Genomic DNA, 23849 nt, shown 5'->3' with positions numbered 1-23849 from the left:
CATCATGTTTCTTTCCAGCAGCTTAGCAGCTGCCTTATCTCCAGTATTACTCCTTCCCACCATTGCGTGCCGTCAACATGGTACTCTGGTTTTCTCCCCCCCCTTCCTGTATTTGTAATCTGGTAGCCTTGTCTCTTTGTCTGTGTCTAGGCTGTTGTTTCCACTGTCACCTCGGAAGTCCTAGCCCCCTTACCCCTGTCATCACTGTAGGGATAACACTTGCAGTGTGATTGGGCCGTGGTCCTCCAGAGAGGATGGCCGTGGACTTGGCACAGACTTGAACTACCCACTGTGGCTGCTCCTTCCAGAACCCTTACGTCTCACCCTCATCGTAAAACACACATTGTCTCACACCTTTTGTTCTCCTCACCCTAGCATAATTCTTAAAGAGTACGTACTTCAAAGTTCACCCACTTAGGTGAAAATCTTAGCTCTGCCATTTACTAGCTGTGTGACCTTGGGCAATTTCATTGACCCTTCTGTGCCTCAGTTCCCTCCTCTGAAAATGAGGATAGCAGTAACACCTACATTCGTCATGGTAATTAAATGAGTTATTGTACGAAAGCACGTTAGAATAGTGGCTGGTTCATACAGAGGAACTTCCGTCTAAGCATCAGCTATTATGGTTATCATCCTGCTTGACAACCCTGCTTGGCCAAGAAGGGATGAGGTCTTAATGTTACTATTTAGCTCATTCCTTTCTCTTTAGACCAGAATGGACTGTTTGGGGTATGTTCTAGAGACAGAATCAGCATTTCTTCGAATGATTGGATGTCAGGGTGTGGGAGAGAGAGGGATCAAGAGTAACTTGTACATTTGGGGACTTGATGGACCTAGAAAAACCAGAAATAAGGATCTCAACCACTTGTGACATAAGCAGAGATACTGATTAAATTAAAAAGGTCTTTCATAAGACATAGCAAGGACGCAGGTAAAGAGGGTCTCTGCTTGTGGGATCTGTATGAGATCTCATTGAATATGCCATCCTGTAGCCCTAGCTCCATTGTCTTCAGAGTTGGGGTGTCCAGCACCAGAGAACAAACAGGAAAAAAAGGCAGAGATCAGAGCACAGGTGTCAAAGTGACAAACGTGGTGTTCCCTTGACCCTATAGTAGTTCACACAAAGTGCCCCTTTTGTTTTAATTTTATCGTTTCTGCAATACTGGAAGGTACCTCCTAGAACTAGCCTCTGGTCACTTATGCATTTTTCTGTTCAAGCATTCTTTCCTTCCTCCTTCCACAAATATGGTCTAGTGTCCATCGTATGTCACGCACAGACACAGGGGCTATAGAAGTCAGACCAGGTCCCGTCCCTTGCACAGCTCACGGTTCATGGGAGAAGGCTGCCAACAAGCAAGTAAACAGACACGCAGAGCACAAAACCGAAGAGGAAAATGTGACAGGAGCTGGGAGCTGTGACTGTATGTAGGTACATAGAGGAGGTCTCTAGGGACATGACACCTGAGCCAAGATCTGAATTACGAGAAGAAACCAACCAGGTGGAGAGTAGAATCAGGACAGGGAAAGACGAGGGCAAGGGCCTTGAGGCAGGAGTGTTCTAGGGGTCCAGCAGGAACACGGAGAAGACTGGTGTTGGCCAGAGTGTGGTGGGAAAGGGGAGAGTGGTGGCGGATGAGCTCAGACTCAGAGGCAGCAGCCGAGCATGGACAGTAGTATAGATAATGGTAAGCAGTTTGGATTTTATCCCAAGTGTAACAGAAGACGGTGGAGGGTTTTCATCAGGGCAGTGAACCTGATCTGATCATTTTAAAATATCACTCTGGCTGCCGTGTGGGAGATGAACTAAAGGGGGAAAGGAGAATGCTGCCGAGGAGAAGGAGAGGGGCAGGCAGAGGAGTTGGGGTACGTCCTAGAGATAGAATCAGAGTTTCTTAAAGAATGATTGGCTGTCGGGGTGTGGGAGAGAGAGGGATGGAGAATCACTTTGACACTTGGAGATTTGAGCATCTAGGCCTGAGTTGGTAGCCTTTACAGAAATCAGAGGACAAGTGAAGAACAGGTTTGGGGAGATCAAAAATTCTTTGGACCTGTTAAGTTTGAGTCTGGACAGTATGGGATGCAATCATTTTATCATTTGCCGGGGAGGATGGTAAGGCCAGGTATTGGCTGGACTTCGAGTAGTGAGGAATGTCGGCCACCCTCGAGCCGCCGATGGGTCTCGCTAATGGGAAGGACTTGAATTCAGAAGAAAATGCCATCCAGATATTAGAAGAGCTAGAAGAATAGCATATTTCTGTTCTTATAACTTTTTCTGGAACATCCCCCTAGTATTTCTTTGAAATTAGAGCCGGAGCCATTTACTCTGATTACAAAGTCTCATCAGGTCAAATGACAGTGGATACGACATCCTTTTTGGAGTTTACGATAGCAAATGCCATGTCTCTGTGAGTGAGTGAGTGTGTGTGTGTGTGTGCATGCGCGTGCACACATACATGCTGAGCATTTGAAAACACCATAAGGACTACCATGCCCTCTGCCTTGTAAATCATGCTATCACCAAGTTTCTTTCTGTTCAGTTTTCTATTCTCTTGTATATGCAAGTTCATCCATTTACTCTTTCTGTTTTTTTTAAATCTGTCAGTTCAGTGTATTTTGTTTTTGTGTGTTAGCCCCTGGGCTATTTAGGCATTAGGAATACAAAGATGAATAAGATACAGTTTCCCATACAAGGAACTTAGTGTCACGAGGTCATAGTCTGTAGTAGAGAAGAGAGAAAGCAATCAACCATTATAACTGGACATGTGTGATGCCCAGAGGAGGATCATCTAGTCCATCCTGAGGGCCTTAGAGGAAGGCTTGGAACAGGTGAGTAGACCCAAGTCTCCAGGGTCTCCTGATGAACAAGGATGGGGAGGGCAGCCCATCACAAGGAGTAGCTTGTACCAAGGCCTGAGAGGGTAAGGAATATACTGAGAGACCTGTTAAGAGGGCAGGTGAAATCATGACACAAAGTTACAAACTATTTATAGGTTGGATAATCAATCTGAGACAAGTATAGATAATGCTCTCACAGCTTTCCTCTGGCTTCAAACTTATAGGCTGCATTCCAAGTCTAGACTGTTGGTGAACATCACCTCTCTTGATCCTTGGAATTCTGTGAAGGAGACATTTCTCTTGCTGTCTTACATATAAGCAAGCTGAGCTTTCCTTGGGGCCTTAGTTTCCTTGTTGTAAATTGTGAGCTGGGTTTCTCTGCTCTTACTTCTTCTTGCCTCCTCTAAGTCTGTTCACCCGTGAGGGGAATTGTGATGGAAATAAAGGAACTAGACTAGGAGTTGGGAACTTGGGGTTTCATCCTAGCTCGGCCACTAACATGATCATGATTTTGAAAACCTTGAAAGCCTCAGTTTCTTCATCTGAAAAAAATATAGGGTTGAGTTGTGTTAGAGATCTCCATAGCCTCTTCTAATTTTACTCCTCTGCAATTCTGCAATTCATAAAACTTTCAAAAATGCCATCAAATAGGTCTGTAAAATCATCATAGTATTCTGAAAGGATACTCCACTGAATCGTTGACCCACTAATGGAGGTCTTTTTGCTATATGTCAGGCACTGTGCTCATTAAGCTGTTACCTCAAATCTCACACAGGGAAATCTTCAGTCTTGTGAGGTGGATAGTCCCCTAATTTTACAATAAAGAAAAATTCAAGAGATGGGTAAACTAGTCAAATTCCAGTCGCATGAAAACAGAATCCTTGTTTTGATCATTTGCAGTGGAGTTGGCTTCAGTCCTGTGAATGGCGTTGCAGCAGTGAAAGTGGTCCATGCGCCGTGAAAATCCTCAGTGCGGTACCCCTGTCATAACTCTGCTCTTGCTCTGACCTGAATGGGCATCCTCCCATTTCCCTCACTTGACTGTTACGGCTCAGAGAAGGGACAGCATCCCGGTGCTCACGATATTGGCCCAGTGTAGGCGTTCAAGGAGAGTTTATTAATTATGAAATGAATGCCTTGAGAGCTGAATCCAGGGACGAAGGAGTAAGGAAATGAATGCCTAAGATATAAAATCTGCATTCTTCCAGCGAAGAAAAGGAAAAGCACTCTACAGGGAACGGCTGTCAGAGCAGCAGGCAGAGCCCTCCATGACTATTTTTTCCTCTGCTGTGACATCTCTCCGTTTGTGATTTGCTCTGATTTGCTCTGCCTTCAGCCTGAGCCTCTGCTGCTCTCGCTTGATTTCAACTCCATCCAATATTTCTTGTTACCGTTTGGGTGCCATCTGGACCGCAGGAGTAGCCTCTCCAAGAGCGACGCAGCAGCGGAGAAAGAGCTGACGGCCTGTCTGAGAGCCCCCCTGCCCGCCCCCCCAGGAGTGTGCTGAGAGCCTGTCATCCTGCTGACAGGAGCCAATTTCACTTTCCTGTGATTCTAATTCACCCCTTTTCAAAGTACTGAACTGGCGCCAAATCTTGTTAGGAGTTTTTGAAAAATCCTTGAGTTTTGCTAATGTGGAACTAGAATAATGGATTTTTTTAAAAAAAAAAAGAGATGGGGTAAAGGAAGAGAGAATGAAAAACAAATAATTATAAGCTTCGGGAAATCATTCCCCTTTGGTTTCTCGTCGCTCTATGTTAGACCTGGGCAGGTGTGTTTATTCTGTTGACAGCCGGTAACGTAGCCAAGCTATCTTGCAACCTGCACCTTCCCCCACAAAGGATCCACAGCAAGGAAGGTCCCCCCCGCTTTCTAAACTCGTCCTTGTCACACGTCAGAGCTCTGGGGTGAGGTCATGGGTTGGAGCTGGGATCAAGAGTCCTGGAAGCTTCCACGTATCAGAGCATGAAGTCATCCCGCAGGGCTTCTAGAGAAGCTCCATGGTAGACTGGTGTTTTCAGCGTTTCTTCTTCATCCCCATCACTGGCCTCATGTGGGCTCTCGCCAGATTATCATCTCTCTCTTTATAATCACTGCCTCGTGACAACAGTATTGATACCATCAAAATCCCCAGCACCGTTCTTGCCACTGTCTCAAAATGTCTGACCCCTCAGGATGGGATCGGATACTAGCAGTAATAACCACAGGCGTGAATCATTTCATCACTTTGAACTACGCCCTATATACTACAGGCTTTGTGTGAATCATCTCATTTATGACACCAATCGTGATAAGTCCCTGTTTTCTCCTCTGTCTCCCCCACGCCATGTAAGGACGAGGGCTGTGTCTTATCGAAGATGCTCAATTAATTGATGTGGAGGGACCGGGTGGTGGGTTATCACGGCTTATGACCGCCATCGGTGTCCCCACCGCTGCTCCCCCCTCAACACGGACACCATCATTTCCTGGGCATCACCACCAGCATCTCCTTCCCGTTATCACTGTTGCTGAGATCAGGCTGACTTAGATCTTAGTATCTTATCGCATAATCAGTAGCAGCCTACAAATTGCACCTCCAACCCCATCCTTAGGTGTATTTTCAAGAAAATAAGGGATGTGTTTTAGAAAACCCAGGTGTGAAAACACAGAGTTGCCCACTGAGTTCTGAAACAGGTGTAAGGAAGACAGTGGAGAAGAGAAGGGTGCGGGGTAGACGGCATGAACAGTGGGGCTGATGCACTTCACAACGGTCCAGCCTTGCCAGGGTTCAAGCTTGGGGAAAAGATGCAGGAGCGGGAACCTGCTGTGACCAATGTCTGGCCTATGAAAATCATTCCACACGTTTAGCTTCTCTTCCAGGTGACTTTGTTCCTTCCCTGGACCAGTGTTTCCCAGACTTTTGCCATGGCCTGGAACCCGCCTAACCTCACTTACCAAGCATATAATCCCATGGCTTTCCTTTCCTTTCTTCTTCCTTTCTTTCCTCCCTTCTGTCTCTTCGTTTCCTCTCTCGCTCCTCTCTCTATCTCTTTCCCAGCCATCTCTCCCTCGTCCCTTCTTCCTCCCTCCCTCCCATCCTTCCTTCCCTTTCTGTACTTTTGGAAAGGGAACTGACGTCCTTAGAGGGATTTTACTCTCTCACTTGCTGTGCTAATTCTTTTCATGTACATCCACCTTCTCACCACTTCTTCTCAGCGAGCCCATGTTGTAAGCATTATTCTTCCTGTTTCTTGAGGAGAAAACTGAGGCTCAGAGTGAGGACGGAATTCACCCGAGGAAACACCAATGACAGTAGAAGTTTGAACTGAAAGCGCTGTTGGAGTATAGCTGATTTACAATGTTGTGTTAGTTTCAGGTGTACAGCAAAGTGATTCAGTTATGCATATACATATATCCATTCTTTTTCAGATTTGTTTCCCATATAGGTTATTACAGAATATTGTGTTCCCTGTGCTATACAGTAGGTCCTTGTCGATTATCTATTTTATATATAGTAGTGTGTTATGTTAATCCCAAGCCCCTAATTTATCCCCCTCCCCACGTTTCCCCTTTGGTAACCATAAGTTTGTTTTCAAAGTCTGTGAGTCTGCTTCTGTTTTGTAAATAAGTTCATTTGTATTACTTTTTTTTAGATTCCACATAGAACCGTTATCATATATGTCTCGCTCTGTCTTGTTTACTTCACTTAGTATGATAATCTCTAGGTCCATCCATGTTGCTGCAAATGGCATTATTTCATTCTTTTTATGGCTGAGTAATATTCCATTGTATATATGTACATTCCTCTGTCGATGGTCATTTAGTTTGCTTCCATGTCTTGTGAAAGCTGCTGTTTCTAATATCCCTCTGCCCACTTCCCCACCCTGCCTCTCCTAAAAACATTGTTTCTCACTTTAAAAGCAACCATTGTTTTCAAATGCAAGCACATTGGTTTTCTTGACCTGGTTAAAGTTGGGAAGGTCAAGACTCCCGAGTCAGAGTCCTCAGCCACAGCTGCCCTTGTTCATTCACGTTAGCACAGTCCAGTCAACCTAGCCCCCTCACCTTCGTGCAAGGAATCTACCTTTCTCATGCCCCTGGATAAAGCACCAGCAAATTCCTTTTACCACCAGTCTGCATCCTGACATTCTTCTTGCATGTTAACAAAGGCCATTTCAACCTAAATATCCATTGATGGCTGAATGGATAAAGAAAATGTGGTATATACATACAGTGGAATATTATTTAGCCCTGAAAAAGAAGTCTATCCTTGCTTATGTGACAACTTGGCTGAACCTTGAGGACATTATGCTGTGTGAAATAAGCCAATCACAGAAAGGCAAATACTGCAGGATACTGCTTATATGAGGTCCATAAAGTAGTCAAACACATAGAAGCGGAGAGTAGAACGGTGACTGCCAGCAGCTGGGCGAGAGGGAGGTGGGGAGATGCTATTTAATTGGTATAAAGTTAGTTATGCAAGAAGATTAAGTCCTAGAGATTGTGCCTACAGTTAACAGTAAATACTGTGTTGTACACTGTAAAATGTGTTAAGAAGATAGATCTCATGTCGTGTTCTTAACACAATAAAAAAGGGGAAAATGGAGGCTGTTTTAAGGACCAACTTCATTTTTAGGAAGCTGGATGTAAATATTTCATTGTCCCAGGGATTAGCAGATATATTACACTTGTGTGCGCTTCAAGGGAAGATGTAACTTTCATTATAAAGTCTAACCATTTCCCTCCACCCTCTAGCCTTCCAGACAACCTTTAGGACCCTCCTAAAATGGTAGCTGGCAGAAGGAGGGCAATTAACTGCTAAAATGCAGCCCAGCTTTGAGTAGTTAGGGGCAACTTCTCAGTCATTACAGGGACAAATCCACAAAGCAGCACAAATTCCTCTGTTAGGTCAAGGCCTTGAGTCCAGCAAGACCACTGAGCCCCAAATCCCAGTAGGCTGGGACAGTTTGGCCTTAAAGGGGATTCCATTCTGTTGGAATGATGATGAGGTTCCATGGATTTCCACTTGAAATCCATTAAAGGAATCTTAACTTCCTTTAAAAAAAAAAAACCCACCAACATCTGGGTCTGGCTTAGCCCAGGCAATGACAAAACTTACATCCAGAAGAAGGCTACTGTTTTTGCAAACTGAATTTGATTTCACGGTACTGTCTAGACGTAGCAAAGAATTCAGTTGTCCCAGACAACCCTTCTGGTCAATGCAAAGGTAGGGTGTTCTTTAAAAGAATAGAAGAGACTATATAAGGAAAGGATATGTTTAGTGTTTAGAAAGCACCCAGTCAGCTGAATTTTTTTGTTTTGTTTTGTTTTGTTTTTTAATATCTGTTATCTAGAGCTTAGCTCTCCAGTACAGTAGCCGCTGGTCACATGTGGCTATTTAAAATGATATCAATTAAAACGAAATAAAATTTAAAATGCGATTCATTATTCACACAGGCCATATTTGAAGGCTCAATAGCCACGTGTAGCCACTGGCTACCATGTTGGAAGGGCAGGTGTACAACTTTTCATCATCACAGAGAGTTCTGTTGGACAGTGCGGCTCTTGGGAGAAATCATTTATTAACATCACATTTTCTACTCTGCATCTCAACTCCCCCCACCCCCGCTTTGTTCTTCAATTGCCAAACAGAGCTTTTCCTGTTTTCCTCTCCCGAGAATTAGGAAAGTGGCTATTTACTCCTGGCTAACAGAGAGCATAAACTCCTAGATACCCCAGAGGGCATTAGTCTTTATTAGCACATGTCTTCATTGTTAAATCACTCACCAGGCAACAGCACCTGTGTCCAAATGCCTGGAATCAAGAGGTGTGTTAATAGTACCCACCTTGGTGCAGTTACAGATCACTTAAGTTAATCCATTCCTCCTGAGCTTTCTAAATGGATAATTGAATTCATTCCTCTGCAGCATCAGCTTGGGTTCTGAGTTGAGATCTTCATGCCTTGTGCCCTCCCTGCCCCACTCTTGTCCCACCCCCCATGCTAGAATGATTATATATCCTGGCTCTGCTCTGAGCTTCAAGAGAGCAAGGACCAAGTATTATCTGTCTTTGTTATCTCCAGTGCCTAGTCAGGACACAGCAAGTGGAAAGCACCCAGGGAATGTTTGTTGAAGAAATTAATTAATCAATTATGTAATCAATCAAGATGCCTTCAGTTTTCCCAGTAGGACTTTCACGAATTATTCCTACAGAGAGTTCATTCCCCAACATGGTGATTCACAAGTCTGGCTGCCTGTTAGAATCACCTGGGGAGCTTTTAGAACCTACTGATGCCAGGACCCCACCCCAGACCAGTAGAATCCAAGTCTTAGATGCAGGGCTCAGGCATGCGAAGTTTTGTAAAAGCTGCCCCAGAGGATTACATTGTGCAGCCAGGGGTGAGAACCACTGCAGGTTTCTTATTTGGCAGCCATAAATAAGTTTTCATCCTTTTTAACGTGTTCACACCAAGTCCCATCTCATCCACTCACGTTTGCTGCAAGAGTAACATGGGTCTGGTCTTAAGAGTTACCTTATTCAGTTATGGGACAATAGTAGTGTCCCCAGTGCTCCAAAGAGATTATGGGAAAGTAAACTCCCTGTGGAAGCTTTATTTCTATGTCTTAATGACGATTCAGGCTACAACTGTATTAAAACAACCCAAGAGAATCTCTTCCTTTAAATCCTCACTGGAAGTTCAAATTGTGAGTAAATTGGATTGTCATATTGAGTTTTGTTTATTGTTTTCTATACAGCAGGTTCTTATTAGTTATCTGTTTTATGCATATTAGTGTATATATGTCAATCCCAATCTCCCACTTCATCCCACCACCACTACTCCCCACCCCGCTTTACCCCCTTGGTGTCCATATGTGTATTCTCTACATCTATGTCTCTATTTCTGCCTTGCAAACTGGTTCATCTGTACCATTTTTCTAGATTCCACATATGTGCATTAATATACGATATATATTTTTCTATTTCTGACTTACTTCACTCTGTATGACAGTCTCTAGGTCCATCCATCCAAAGAATAAAAAGACCCAATTTCATTCTTTTTTATGGTTAATACTGCATCGTATATATGTACCACATCTTCTTTATCCATTTGTCTGTAGATGGGCATTTAGGTTGCTTCCATGACCTGGCTATTGTAAATAGGGCTGCAATGAACGTTGGGGTGCATGTGTCTTTTTGAATTATGGTTTTCTCTGGGTATATGCCTAGTAGTAGGATTGCTGGGTCATATGGTCATTCTATTTTTAGTTTTTGAAGGACCCTCCATACCGTTCTCCATAGCAGCTGTATCAACTTACATTCCCACCAACAGTGCAAGAGGGTTCCCTTTTCTCCACACCCTCTCCAGCATTTGTTGTTTGTAGATTTTCTGATGATGCCCATTCTAACTGGTGTTAGGTGATACCTCATTGTAGTTTTGATTTGCATTTCTCTAATAATTAGTGATGTTGAGCAGCTTTTCCTGTGCCTCTTGGCCGTATATGTCTTCTTTGGAGAAATGTCTGTTTAGGTCTTCTGCCCATTTTAATATTGAGCTGCATGAGCTATTTATATATTTTGGAGATTAATCCTTTGTCTGTTGATTCGTTTGCAAATATTTTCTCCGATTCTGAGGGTTGTATTTTCATCTTGATTATAGTTTCCTTAGGTGTGCAAAAGCTTTTAAGTTTCATTAGGTCCCATTTGTTTATTTTTTGGTTTTATTTCCATTACTCTAGGAGGTGGGTCAAAAAAGACCTTGCTGTGATTTATGTCAAAGAGTGTTCTTCCTATGTTTTCCTCTAAGAGTTTTATAGTGTCCTGTCTTACATTTAGGTCTTTAATCCATTTTGAGTTTATTTTTGTGTATGGTGTTAGGGAGTGTTCTAATTTCATTCTTTTACATGTAGCTGCCCAGTTTTCCCAGCACCACTTATTGAAGAGACTGTCTTTTCTCCACTGTATATCCTTGCCTTCTTTGTCATAGATTAGTTGACCATAGGTGCGTGGGTTTATCTCTGGGCTTTCTATCCTGTTCCATTGACCTATATTTCTGTTTTTGTGCCAGTACCATATTGTCTTGATTACTGTAGCTTTGTAGTATAGTCTGAAGTCAGGGAGTCTGATTCCTCATATTGAATTTTTAAAAGCAGAATACAAAGCTGCATGCATGCCATGATAGTAACTGTAAGAAATGTATCTAATAAGGGGGAAAAAAAGACTTGAAGGTAAAAGAACAAAAACTCTAGTAGTATTTGTGGGTAAAGCAGGAGGTGGGGATGCAGGGAGACTAGGGAATGGGTTCCAGGTTCTGCCCATGAGAATCAATTGAGAGAAAGTGCACTGGCTGGAGGGGTCTCCCACTGGGTGGCTGAAGTGCCCAGAGTGGTACTGAAGGTTACCCCAGGTGGGAGGAAGGAACTCCAAGAAATGACTGAGCCAAGATCAAAACAGGAAGGTAACCACAAGCTCCAGGTACAAAGGGTATAGATGAGAAGATGCTCAGGTAAGACTGTAGACAGAAGGGAGGAGAGGGAGAAGGTGGGGTCAACAGTGGACTGAGGGGTTCAGGACTAAGGCCAGGAAGTGTTGGGCATCCTTTTTCACAGGATCTGGTCCGTGCTCTCAAGTGGGGGTGATTTCTAAAGGGGGGCTTCCCGCAAGATGTTTTTTTCTTCTTCTTCTATCTTTTTCCAAATATCGTATAGTAATAGTTTCTTAATATTAAAAAATGTGTTCCTTTGCATTGCAAAACAGAGCCAGAGAAATAGGATGAGAAGATCCTAATAATAGCTCTGATTTATAAACATCTCTATGTGCAAAACACCAACCAAAACATTGCACACACATCTCAGTTAACCCTCTCCATAAACCTGAGATGATGTTATCATTATCATCCCCACTTTGAAGACGAGAAAACTGGGGCCCACGGACTTGTCCAGGGTCGCACAGCCAGCACGGGGCACAGCCATGATTCAGTCCGTATTTGTGTGACTCCGAAGAGATGCATTTGCTCTCACGTCCAGACCAATCTCCATCTGAATTTATGGAAATCGCCTCCTCACAGCCCAGCCCCACCCCTCACCAAAAGCCCCCTCTTCTGTCACCAGCAAAGTGACGGACTCACACCAGTGCTGGCTGTCCTCACACATTTTCATTATGTGGTGGGGCTTTTATGAGACTCTCCCACCGGCTGTTTTTCAAATTTATTTAATTCATCCATCATGCTCTGAAGCCATTTGCTTTTTTATATTGGACAGATGTAATGAGATTTTAGACACTAAAAAATGTTTTTATTAAAAGTTATGACCCAGAGCTAGTTGGTAGGGGCTGTGCCATAAATCCTTAGAAGTGTGAGATTTATAAAGGATGTAGCAGCATAACCTTAACCTCTCAGGCCACACCGTAGGTTACAGGATCACTTAGACTAATATTGTCTCCCTGTCTCTGGCCAAATAATAATAATTATTATTATTATTATTATTATTATTATTAAAGTGGTTATCTGATGTGGTCCTTCCTCCTCTTCTCTTGGCCACTGTTGACCCCTGGCGAGCCAGGGCCTGGTGGGAGCAGGTGGTTGATGACGGAATTTGCTGGTGTCTGGCCCGAAGGCTCTGCTGCGGTAGGTACGGGCATGTGGGTTTTCCTGCTCTGCTCTGCGACCCTGTAACTGGGGCTGAGTGATGTACAGTCACGTTTGCTACAGTCAGAGTGAAAGTGATCATGGCTGGTGGTTTCTCCACTCCTCCATGGCCAACAGGAAGCTCTCCTCAAAATTTGGAAACAATGCATTCCTGTTCAAGCATAGTAACTCCAATTTAATGTCAATATTTCAGATTTATATTAATGTTACACTGCTTGGAAGTCACCCAGCGTGTAATTAGCCTGGAAGTGTAGACCAAAACATGGGCATTAAAAATATATGTATACAGGGACGTCCCTGGCGGTCCAGTGGTAAAGAATCTGCCTTCCACTGCTGGGGATGCGGGTTCGATCCCTGGTCAGGGAACTAAGATCCCACATGCTGCAACTAAGCCCACGCGCCACTACTACTGAGCTCGCTTGCCGCAAAGAGCGAGCCCGAGTGCCACAAAATACAGAGCCCACGCGCTCTTGACCCCACGCCACAACTAGAGAAGAGAAAAGCTATGCGCCACAACTAGAGAGAAGCCCGCACTGCGGTGAAGATCCCGCCTGCCGCAACTAAGACTGGACGCAGCCAAGAAAGAAAGAAAGAGAAGGAGAGAGGGAGGGAGGGAGGGAGGGAGGAAAGAAGGAAGGAAGAAAGGGAAAAAGAAAAAATACACGTGTATATATATAGAGATGTTATACATACTAATATGTATTAATGTTGTGACTTTGTTAAATTAACATTGGTTAAGTAAAGCCCTGGGGTGTTGTCGGATGGTGAGCCAGGGTTCAGCGAAAGACCACCAGGGAATTGAAATAGAGAAGTTTATTACTCTCAGTTCCTAGAGGAAGGGGCATGAGGGGCGGTCAGGGCAGGATGCAGGCAGAGAGCAAAGCAGGACCTGGGCACTTGCCTTTATTAGGGTTCCCAGCCTGAGGCCAGATTGGTCAATTCAAACAAAAAAAAGCAGGGTTTTGTTAAGTGTCAAAGGAATCTTATCTAAGGGGTACATAAAGGAAGGCCCTGGGAGGCTGGGGAGAGTGTGATCATAAGGGCTGTTAGGATGGTCATATCAGAAACTGACATTGATTTGTGACTCTGTGGGTTGTTATCTAGGGCCTGCCTCGCTGGAGAGGCTAGTGTCAGTTCAAGGCCCGTGCAGGCCGCTTGGCCACACAAAGTGGATACTTAGGCAGCAATATTATGGAGCGGTTTAGCAAAGCTCTCAACAGTTATAAATAACAAAACAAAAAAATTATCAAAACAATTAGGTTTGGTCAACTACCAGCTGTTCTTAGTAGCGCGCATTTGTTCATACATTTTCAAGCCCGATCCCCTGCGATCTGCTAGGGATTCAAGAACAAATGCATCGTGGTCCCTGCTTCAGGGAGTTCACTGTGTAGTGGGCACAAGCGATGCGCTGTTGCTCTCGGAGGATGGTTTTCAGCCTAGGGGACCAAGGAAAGCTTCGTGGAAGAGGTGGCCTTTCAGCTGGATTTGAGGAATTGGGTGAGCTTTGGGCTTGCAAGGCTGAGAAGAGCATTTCAAGCAGAAAAGGCCGCATGCACAAAGGCACTTATAAAACCTGCTGTTCACAGACTGCTCCAAGTTAACTAAGTTTGGCTGAAACACCCGATAACACTTTTTCTTTTTAGAGCAAAAATCTCAAGGGTAAACATCATGCTCTTATCTGCTTCCACTGTTGAGACTGGTCGAGTCAGGGCTGTAATTTAAGGAAGATGGACTTTAAACTTACAAACTCCCCATTGCTTGTATTTCCTCGTCAGGCCCGTGTTTTATCATATGCTGGGAGCATATTCTAGAGTTTTCACAGTACGTTAGCAACAGCTCCCACCTCCTGAGACCACAGGAGTGTAAACCAGATCCCGTCATCATTAAACTCATAAACCCATGTCATTTGTACGTCATTCACTTCATCCTCATTCATCATCCCTTACGCTTTCAGAACAGCTGTACGTTTGAAGATTTTGAAGAACGGTTTGCAGTGGCGACCCCTGTAAGTGTGAGAGGGCCCGACCTGATTAACTGTTTCATGTCATTGTCCCATCGCTCATTTCATGCTCATAAGTCATGCCTTGTGCTTACAGAACAGAAAACTGCCGATGGACTTTGATGAGATTTTTGAGGCAACAAAGGTAAGGCGTCCAGGCTCTTGTGAAATGAGGGTTGCTCTGGGCATTCTCATCCATTCCATGCATCCTCACCCTCCTGCAGGAATGGCAGGCGCTCTGCTCTGCTCCAGTGCCTGCCTATCCTGATGTTCCCAGGAGACTCCTGGTGGGCCCCGCGATGAAGGAGAAGAGTCGGGGCATGGGTATGTGTGTGTGCTTGCTTGCGCGCATGAGAAAGAGAAGGAGTGTGTGTCGGAGAGGACGTGACACCCCTTCATTTCATTCAACAAATATTTTTCAGTCTCCTGACGTGTCCTAGGTGTTCTGATAGATGCTAGAGATGCAATAGAGAGGAAGACACAACCCCCATTCTCAGGGAGCTCTAAGTATAACACAGTGCGACATGGCATAGCATAGGAGAGGAGAGGGTGGGGTCAGTAGAGAAGGGTAGGGTAGGGGAGCATAGTATAGTGTAGTATAATGTAGTATAGTGGGGATTCAGACATGTAAACAGGATGTGCTCGGTCCACCTGTGGAGATTAAAACCAGGCAAGGCTGCTATTTGGTCGGTCTAGCCTGGAATAAGTGTACTGGTTTGCAGCCAGTGTTTATTCAGATTGGTTAATACATAGGCCGGTGAACGTTGTCACCCCTGAGTACAGGGCATTTGGGAAGCCTCTAGGACAGGGGTTCTAATCTGGGCTGCCAATTAGAATCACCTTGAGAGATTTTAAAGTTTCAGTTACTAGACTGTACCTCAAACCAACTAATTCAGAACCTCAAGGGGTGGGAACCAGGCATCCATATTTTTCCCTTATGTACACCCAAGGCTGACAACCACTGTTCTGAGAGTCTCACATAAGCTGTTTGAGGCAATGGAATTTGGGGTACAAATTGAGTTAGGAAACACTTCCCAGGAAGAAATAAAGTCCTCTAATCTGTGTCCTGGAGGATGGGTGGGAAAGGCAATGGGGGAGGGAATGAGTGATCTAGGTCAGAGAAGGAGCGTGTGCAAAGGCCCTGAGGCAGCCCCTCCTTTCGTGAGCCCCGGGTGCTTCTCTGTCTATAGGTCTGTCTTCCCATAGAACAGGCAGCTCATGAGACTCAGAACAGGAACATGCCCTACTCATCCCTGTATCCCCTGCTCTTGGCACAGTAGCTGATGTACAGTAGGCGCTACATACTTGTCCTGAACGAAGGAGTACCTCATGTCAGAACAGGAGTGGGTCTGTGTGAATATGTCTTGGGGGCCAGTCAAGGGCACCTCTGCCTTCATCAGTGGCACTTTCAGAACTTCGCTACAGGAGGGACCTAGGAGTCTAGTTGCAATGGGCTAGCAGAAAGAAGGACCAGGGGTCTAACCCTGAAAGAGGTTGTACAGCACTCCAGATGTTATTGGAAAACCATCATTTGTTCGTATCAGAGGATGGCTTGTGGGGGAAGGGGACGTGCCTGATGGAGACACCGAGGGGCTCCCCCCTCAACAGCCAAGCTCCTCCTCAACCCCTTCACTGGCCTTGGCAGCTTCCAGGGTCACTCTGCTTACCCTGGAGGACGCCCAGGGCCTAAAGAAGGGGCAGAATCTGCCATTGACAACCATTGTCTCTACCTGAAGACATCCGAAGGGCCAGGAATGGGAAGGCGAGGAGGAATCTGGAGCTGACCTTGGAGATGACTTCTTCAGATGGATGTGTGTCATGGCAGGACTCGTGGGAACCCTGGCTTCTGGTTAGAGAATATTGTGGGGCTGGACTTCTACCTTGAAGGAAGGCTACCTAGGGCTTGGTAAAGGGACCGATGGATAAACAAGATGCTGGCTGGTCTGTGGGTCAAGCCCAGCTTCTTTTAGCTGACCAATCAGAGGCAAGTCACTTAACCTCCAGGCCTCTGTTATAGCTTATCTGCAAACTAGAGAGAGCGAGAGAGATTCCTGGGCTGCCGACTTCACAGGGCTCAGGGAGCGTCCAACATGAGCGTACTGTATCAGAAAACGTGTTGTAAACTATAAAGTGTTTTACAAATGTGAATGGTTAGTTTTATTCTCATGAGGCCGTTAAAGTGATTAATTACAACAATATTATCAGACGGAACATGGCTTATTAAGCTACAAATGAAACAACTAGGGTTAACTTGGGGAGAGGGCCTGTGAAAATAGACATTAGTCCAGATTCTCAATCACATATGGTTATTAGAATTATTTTTAATTTTATGGCCTAAGAATCCCCTTTTTCTATAAAATTTAATTAACTCAAGGTTCTATTTAAGCAGCAAATCCAATGGAATGAAATACCAATCTATGTTTAATGCCTCTGCATGTTTTTTTCTTGTTTAATCCTTGAGTGGAAGTCATCTGGCAGGAGGAAAGTCTGTAGCTCAAGAATGAAGGTTATTTTAAAAGTTGTGCTTAAGGAGAAAATTAGCCAATAAATTATATTTATGATGTTAGTGAAAGTGTGCCACGAGTTCAACACATTTGAAATGTAAATTGTGCGACTTAATTATTAACTTCATTTTAATATTTTCCTACCACTGAAAATAGTTGTGGGCCATTTGCAAAGCTTTGAGTCCCAAGGACCAGGAAGCCCAGAAGCTTCCCTTGAATGGTTTAAATAGAATTACGCCTTTTGTGGGTTTGGGAGAGAGCCTAAGGATTGGCATCATTTCATCAAATAATATAAACTATTGTTCACATGCTAAAGAAGCCTTCCCGAAAACAAGCAAGTTTTACAATCTATATCTATGGATCGTCCCCACCAGACTGTAAGCTCCCTGCAGGCTGGGACTTGTCATTTCTCATCATTATGTTCCGAGCACCCAGCACAGTGCCTAACACCTCACAGTCCAACGTGTACGGAAAAAAAAAAACATATTATGTAGCTGGGAGGGAAGTGAATACGTATAGGGCCCTATTGTGTGCCACGCATCGTTCATTCAATCTGAAAGCTTAAGGGGAAGAGTTGAAAGTGAGTTAACCAGACTAAGCTACTTGACTTTCAGCGAAAAGAATCTTTTGTGCCTTTTTCACCAGGCTTGCCCAAACTTCAAAATCCTGCTAGTAATATTGTCAATAAATCTGCAAAGGAGGTATTATCTGGACATTATCTCCAATGTCCAGATGAGGGAACAGTGGCCGTGAGGAATTGCAGAGGTTGGCAGTGGGAGAGCTCAGATACATCCCCGGGGATGGGACTTTTCCTGGGCCCAGAGCTCACACATTTGTCAGTAACAGAGAATGTCCCTCTCTTTGTGTGAATCGTGGAGCTCCTGCCTTGCCTGGTTAGAACAGATTTCGAGGGCAGGGGTCCTACCTGGCAGACAGGCAGACTCTCCCTGTCCTTTCGGTTGGGTGGTGTTTTTAGGTTCCCCCAATTAGAAACTATCACTTAAAATCCGAAGACGAGCAGAAAGTATTTTTTTTTTGCAGTGGGCAGATTTGCACAAAACACATGATTATGTCCTTTAAGTCAGGCCGTTTGATTGCCGACCACAGACTCCCTGCAGACTCTGAAGCTGGAAGTGTATTTAGATTAATTTCTACGTGTGTCTTCAGGGGCTTCTCCCACTGCTCTGGCCGGCCTCGCTCAGACACTGTCGTCTGATGGATGGGGATGTAGTTGATGCAGTGTCTACAGTGATGGAGCCCCTCGGAATGATTAATAGTGTATATATACTGGGTTGTTTTTGATGCCCTTCCTGGTATTAAATGATATGTTTTCTTCTCCTCCGACTACATTTTTTATCTTAAAGATGGATTCTTTCGGGGACTGTCATTTGACTGCCTGCTCTGTATGCAGAAAATTCAAGTCATGGCCCGGGTGACCTTGAGGTGACCTCTGTGAGACTCAATTTATTCATTTGTGAAAATGGGGATGAGGATTCATACCTCTCAGGGTCATTATTATTAGGAGTATTTACTGAGAAGTGGCCATGAAGTGGTGACTTGCTATACTTGATACGTGAAAGGCATTTTGTACATGTGGATACAGTCATGAAAAGAAAGCAGATGGTGAGACTGTGTCTTGCCTTTGTCTCCTGGAGAAGAGAAACAGTGTTGGCATTGGATGGTAAATATGTAAAAGTGGCATTATTATTGCCTAAGCAAGGTGGCTAAACCCAGATCTGCTTGACTAAGCCCAGATAAACAGCCGGACACACTGAAGCCATAATTGATTCTGGCTACACCCGAGATGTTGTCTTTGGGATCAAGAGGTATCATAATGACCAACTGGGTTTATTGTTTATATAGTCATGATGAAAAAGAAACGTGTGTCCTCAAATCAAAATTTTTTAAAGCAATGCCCACAGCATCCGTTCCCCTTGTGATGACACCATTATCTTTTTTTCTTTTCAGGCTGTGACCCAGTTAGAACTTTTTGGGGACATGTCCACCCCTCCTGATATAACCTCTCCCCCCGTAAGTATGCACTTCCCTCAGAGCCCTGCATCTCTTTCTTTTCCTTCTTCAGTCGCATGGTGACAAAAATATGGGCTTTGGGTAAAAGAGGCTACTGGTGCATTTCAACTTGGACTCTTTCAAGCTGTGTGATTTGGGCAAATTTACTAACAATTCTAAACCTCAATTTCCTCTGCTCTTTTTTTTAAAAAAGGGATTATGATACATGCTCTGTTTTGAGAAATAAATGAGACCATGCATCAGCAATTACAGGCTATCACTGGGGTTCTTGCTGTTATGCTGGGCAGTGGAGAGAGACAGGAACGGGATGTGATCCCTGCCTGCAAGGAACACATGGTCTAGCTGGGAATATGGGCAAGAAACTCCACAGGACAGCAGACCCGATGAGGCATTTGTCATCTCCTACCCAGCTCCCACACAGTAAAGGAAGCCAGGTGGTCAGCCCGGTAAAGGAAGCATCTTCTCCCCCCGGCCCTTTCTGCCCTCTCCTCTCTCGTTTCCTTCTTTTCTTCCCCTCTCCATCTTCTTTTCATTTCCTCCTCCCTTCCCACCTGCCTGCTGGCTTCGCTGAGCTCATGAAGCTTTGGATCCCCAGCTCTAGTTTCAGCCACAGTATCTCAGTCATTGCTTGCACTGGGGTAGAGATTGCAGGGAGCCCTCACTTGAAAAGGAAAAGGAAAAAAAAAAAAAGAATGAAAACCGAAGCAAAATAGAATCCAAGTGCTTTGAGAACTGGAGGCATTCAGAGGCAACCCTGCAGCCACTGCAGAGAAAAATGCCAAACTGGCCCTTCCAGCTCCTCCCCTGCCCGCTCCCCGGAGGTGGGCGGAGAGCAGGCAGGCACAGCTGCACCAGCTGAAGCTGCTGGGAGGGGGCGGCTCCTCCAGGCACCGCACAGTTGCACAAACCCAGGGATGGTGCTATGGGTCATTGACTAGCTGCACCTCACGGAGAAATGGCTGTAACCTCACCGCTGAGGACAGATGGCATGAGAGCCTGCTGCCCATAGCTGCCACCAGGGAATCTAGGCACAGCTGCTCTGCTCCGAACGCCTGGTGCCCAGAGCAGCTGTGAAGGAGGGGACAGCAGCTCCTGTCTCCAGGGAAGCTGGACAGTCTAGAGAGTCTCTCCTCCATCCCAGGGGGAACTGCCGCATGTCTGAACCACGGGGCCATGGAGCTAGAAAGGTCTGGAGAGACTGTCTAACCTTAGCCTCTTCATTTTACAGATGAGCAAACTGAGTTCCAGAGAGGGCATGCGACTCACCCAAGGTCACACCAGAAAAAAGAGAATGACATTGATTGTGTTTTAAAGGGCTTAACGCAGCAGCTCATGGCTGTGTTTCTGGCCCTAAACCCAAGTGCTGTCCAAATGGGTATTTAATAACCCTCAGAACAATGCCTGTGCCTCCTGCAAGCTGCTAGTCTAAAAATGGCCTTGTCTAATTGCCATGGTTTCAGGATTAATTGCTTGCTCCAATCTATTCCAACGGGAAGAAAATAAGCATATTATGGCATCGAATAGGCATACTCTATAGGCAAAAGGCTTCTATAAATGGGTGTGGACCTTTGAAAAAGCTAGTACCCATGTTTTTATCTCAGTAGCCTCACCTTACCCAGTAGTCCATGCAGCAGGCCTTTCTGGAATTCCAGCATGGGCCAGGCTTTAGAGTTTGTAGCTGCTTTTTTTTTTTATCATCTTCTTGAGAACATTTGCTTCTTTTTGCAAGTGAAGGTTCAGGCAGGATTCTGGGAGGCACCAGGACCCTCTAAGGGTCTCTATTCTACTTGCTAATCTTTATTTGTTTATTTAGTCAACATCTGTTTATTGGCCATGTATTAAGTGACAGCCTTGAGCTGGGCACGCAGTAGGTCCTGAGTGAGTGTATGTCACTTTGAATTGACCATTTCTGAAGGGTGAAAGATATTATGGGATAATTTGAGGGCCCAAAAACACCCTCAAAGGGTAGGGGCTCAAACTAAATAGTCATGATACTGGCCAGCATTTGCTGAGCACCTACTATGTGCCTCTGTGTGGTAGGTACTAAGTGTTTGAAATGCATGATCTCATTTAAGCTTCTCTGCAGCTCTAGAGGTGGGTATTGTTTTTCCCATTTTATAGTCTTTATAACCAGCTCATGGTCTGCCTGCCACAGTGAGTGACCCGGACCAGGGCTTGCTTCTGTAGCACTGCCTGCTGCTTCCCGTCCTGATTAGCACTGAGCCAGGTCTCCCAGGGGCCTCACGCACCCCTGTCCTTCTCTGTCTGACAGACTCCTGCAACTCCAGGTGATGCCTTTATCCCGTCTTCATCTCAGACACTTCCGGCGAGTGCAGACATGTTTGGTTCTGTACCTTTCGGCACTGCTGCTGTACCCTCAGGTAAGTCCTCTTCCACCTTCCTTCTGCCTCCACCCACCAAGAAGGAGAAAGGGTTGACTGAACCACTGCCAGATTATGCCAGACACCTGTGGGACCACCATTCTGTCCTTGTGACTCCTCAGGTGACATTGAGAAACTGCCATGGGCAGGGGGGTGGTATGTTCACAAAGCTCTGGGATGCTGCAGTCTGGAAATCACTCATGCCTTGCACCTGAAAGGTCAAGATTCCAGGTGTATAGCTTTGGGGAGCTTGGTGCACACACAACCATGCAAATCAGTGCAAATCCTGATTTGTACTGTCCAGCTCAGCCAGATGGAGGGAAGGTGGGGGAGGTGTGAGTCTGTGCTCTGCAGACCTCTAGAGATCTGATGGATAGAAGAGATCTGCCTTATTGGTGGAGGCTTAAAGAAGAGGAGGTTCCCCATGCAAAGGGAAACACCTAGGAGACAGAACAAACTGCTAACAGTGGATTGTAATGGGGCTCTTAGTGATTTAAAGAGCGTTTGTTCTATACTCCAAATATTCTTTAAAAAAATATATATATAATGCATACTTCTACAACAGGGTAAAAATATATATAGTAATAGTGTTGCAGGTGCAAATTGGTGGGGTCTGAGGCATCTTGTTTCCATTGGCATCAGGCACTCCGTGTAGCTGGCCCACTCTACCTGAACATGGACAAAGGTGGTATTAGTTCTGCCTTTTGCATACATGGCAAAAAGCAAAGTCTTTAAGGCAAAAACATCCTTAAAGACTTTTTTTCTTTAACTACATATTTGAAATCTGTGGCTTTATCTTTCTTTTTCTACTTTATTTATATAAATGACAGAGTTTGAATATTTCAGAATACAAATTTCTTGCATTCTTCTATAAATAATTACTTTTAATTACACAGCATTAGAAACAAATTCTTGCCACCAAATATAAACCTTGCTGTTACTCAAAGTGAAATTAAAAATTCATACTCTGTTCCAAAGTAGTATGAGCTGAGGGATCATTATGAACTTCTAGAAGCAACAGAGGTTGATAGCCACTGGGTCTGACTTACAGTTGAGAATCTATAGGTAGCCTAGAAATGTCTTTAATTGCTAAGCTTTCCAATCAAATCTGTTTTACCCACCCCTAAAATGGAACAGTGGCAATGAATTTCTCTACCTAAAATGGATATTAAAATGTCCTTGGGAATAGTGTTATTGAATCTGTCATTTTAAATAAGAATAACAGTTTTTCAGAAATGTACCACCTTCCGTCAGCCTTGTATCCAGAATAACCATGCTTTGTCCCCATTATCTGACGGCACCAAACTTACTCATTTTTAGGCATGTTCATTCCACAAATATCCACTCAGTACTCAACTATGGGCCAGGTCCTATTCTAGGTGTCTGGGGTGTATCAGTGAATACCAAAGACACAGACCCCTGGCTACAGAGAGCTTACTTTCTATTGGGGAGATGGACAGCAACATAAAAATAAGTACCTTAACATAATCCTAGAAAATGATCAGTGGTATGGACAGAAGGAAATGTGGAGCAGGGCAGGTGTGAATGGAGGTTGTGGTCAGGTGGAGTGTGATGTGAGCCAGGAGGGCATCTGGATCAAGGGTACTCCAGGTGGAGAGATGGCCCGGCCCCTCCCCCATCCCCTTCTCTGTGAGTCAGAGAGGCTGGATGCAATTCCGGCCCTAACATTTTTTTTTTTTTTTTTTTTTTGGCTGTACGCGGGACTCTCACTGCTGTGGCCTCTCCCGTTGCGGAGCGCAGGCTCAGCGGCCATGGCTCACGGGCCCAGGCGCTCCCCAGCATGTGGGATCTTCCCGGACCGGGGCACGAACCCGTGTCCCCTGCATCGGCAGGCGGACTCTCAACCACTGCGCCACCAGGGAAGCCCGCCAGCCCTAACATTTGACTAAAATGCCTGAGAACCTGCCTCCACTGCTCTGGGCCCTCCCCCCAGCCAGAGCTTTGAAGGCCTGGATTTTGCGGTCTTGTAGTTGACCAGCTGTGTTGCAAACTGTGGATAAACCACTTCTGCACATTCAGATTCTGCTTCTTCAGCTGCTAAAAAAAAAAAAAAAAAAAAGATAGATTACCTCCAAGATTTTTTTTTTTACCTCCAAGATTTTAATTTTTAGAAAGTAAGTCTAAAATTAATTTCAGTTAGCGTATTTTTGCCGCTCTTACTCTACTTCGGCTATGCTGAGAAAGAAAACTGGGCTTCAGCTGGTGTTAAACTGTCTGCCGTCTTCCTCCCTTAACCGGCCTTAAAAATCACTGCAGCTGTTGAATCTACGGCTCCTGTCCCTAATTGCCCAGCCAGTGACCGGGAGATGGGAAATGACCTGGGGTATGCAGCACAATTAATAGGCTGGGTTTGAACCCTGGCTCAGCCGTTTATTTATAAGCTTTAGGCTCCTGGGCAAATTACTTAACCTGTCAGAGTCAGAGTTTCTTCATTTTTATAACTGAATTTAAAATAA

The 23849-nt window shown here is 44.8% G+C and overlaps 1 protein-coding gene across 5 annotated transcripts in view; it reads left to right on the top strand.

The window, feature by feature from the left end:
* DAB1 (DAB adaptor protein 1) overlaps positions 1 to 23849 on the top strand; it is a 277838-nt gene that overhangs the window by 230981 nt on the left and 23008 nt on the right. For 3 of the 5 annotated variants that reach the window (XM_065873775.1, XM_065873766.1, XM_065873756.1), the window contains 4 exons: positions 14412 to 14462; positions 14554 to 14601; positions 18929 to 18991; positions 21264 to 21372. In XM_065873775.1, coding sequence (XP_065729847.1) covers positions 14412 to 14462; positions 14554 to 14601; positions 18929 to 18991; positions 21264 to 21372 — 271 coding nt within the window. The remainder of the gene's footprint in view (positions 1 to 14411; positions 14463 to 14553; positions 14602 to 18928; positions 18992 to 21263; positions 21373 to 23849) is intronic. The other 2 variants (XM_065873760.1, XM_065873771.1) reach the window with 1 other exon arrangement.

This window comes from Phocoena phocoena, chromosome 1, assembly GCF_963924675.1.
Source record: "Phocoena phocoena chromosome 1, mPhoPho1.1, whole genome shotgun sequence".
NCBI lineage: Eukaryota > Metazoa > Chordata > Mammalia > Artiodactyla > Phocoenidae > Phocoena > Phocoena phocoena.
Note: the sequence above shows the minus strand (reverse complement) of the source record. Positions and strands in the feature narration are given on the sequence as shown.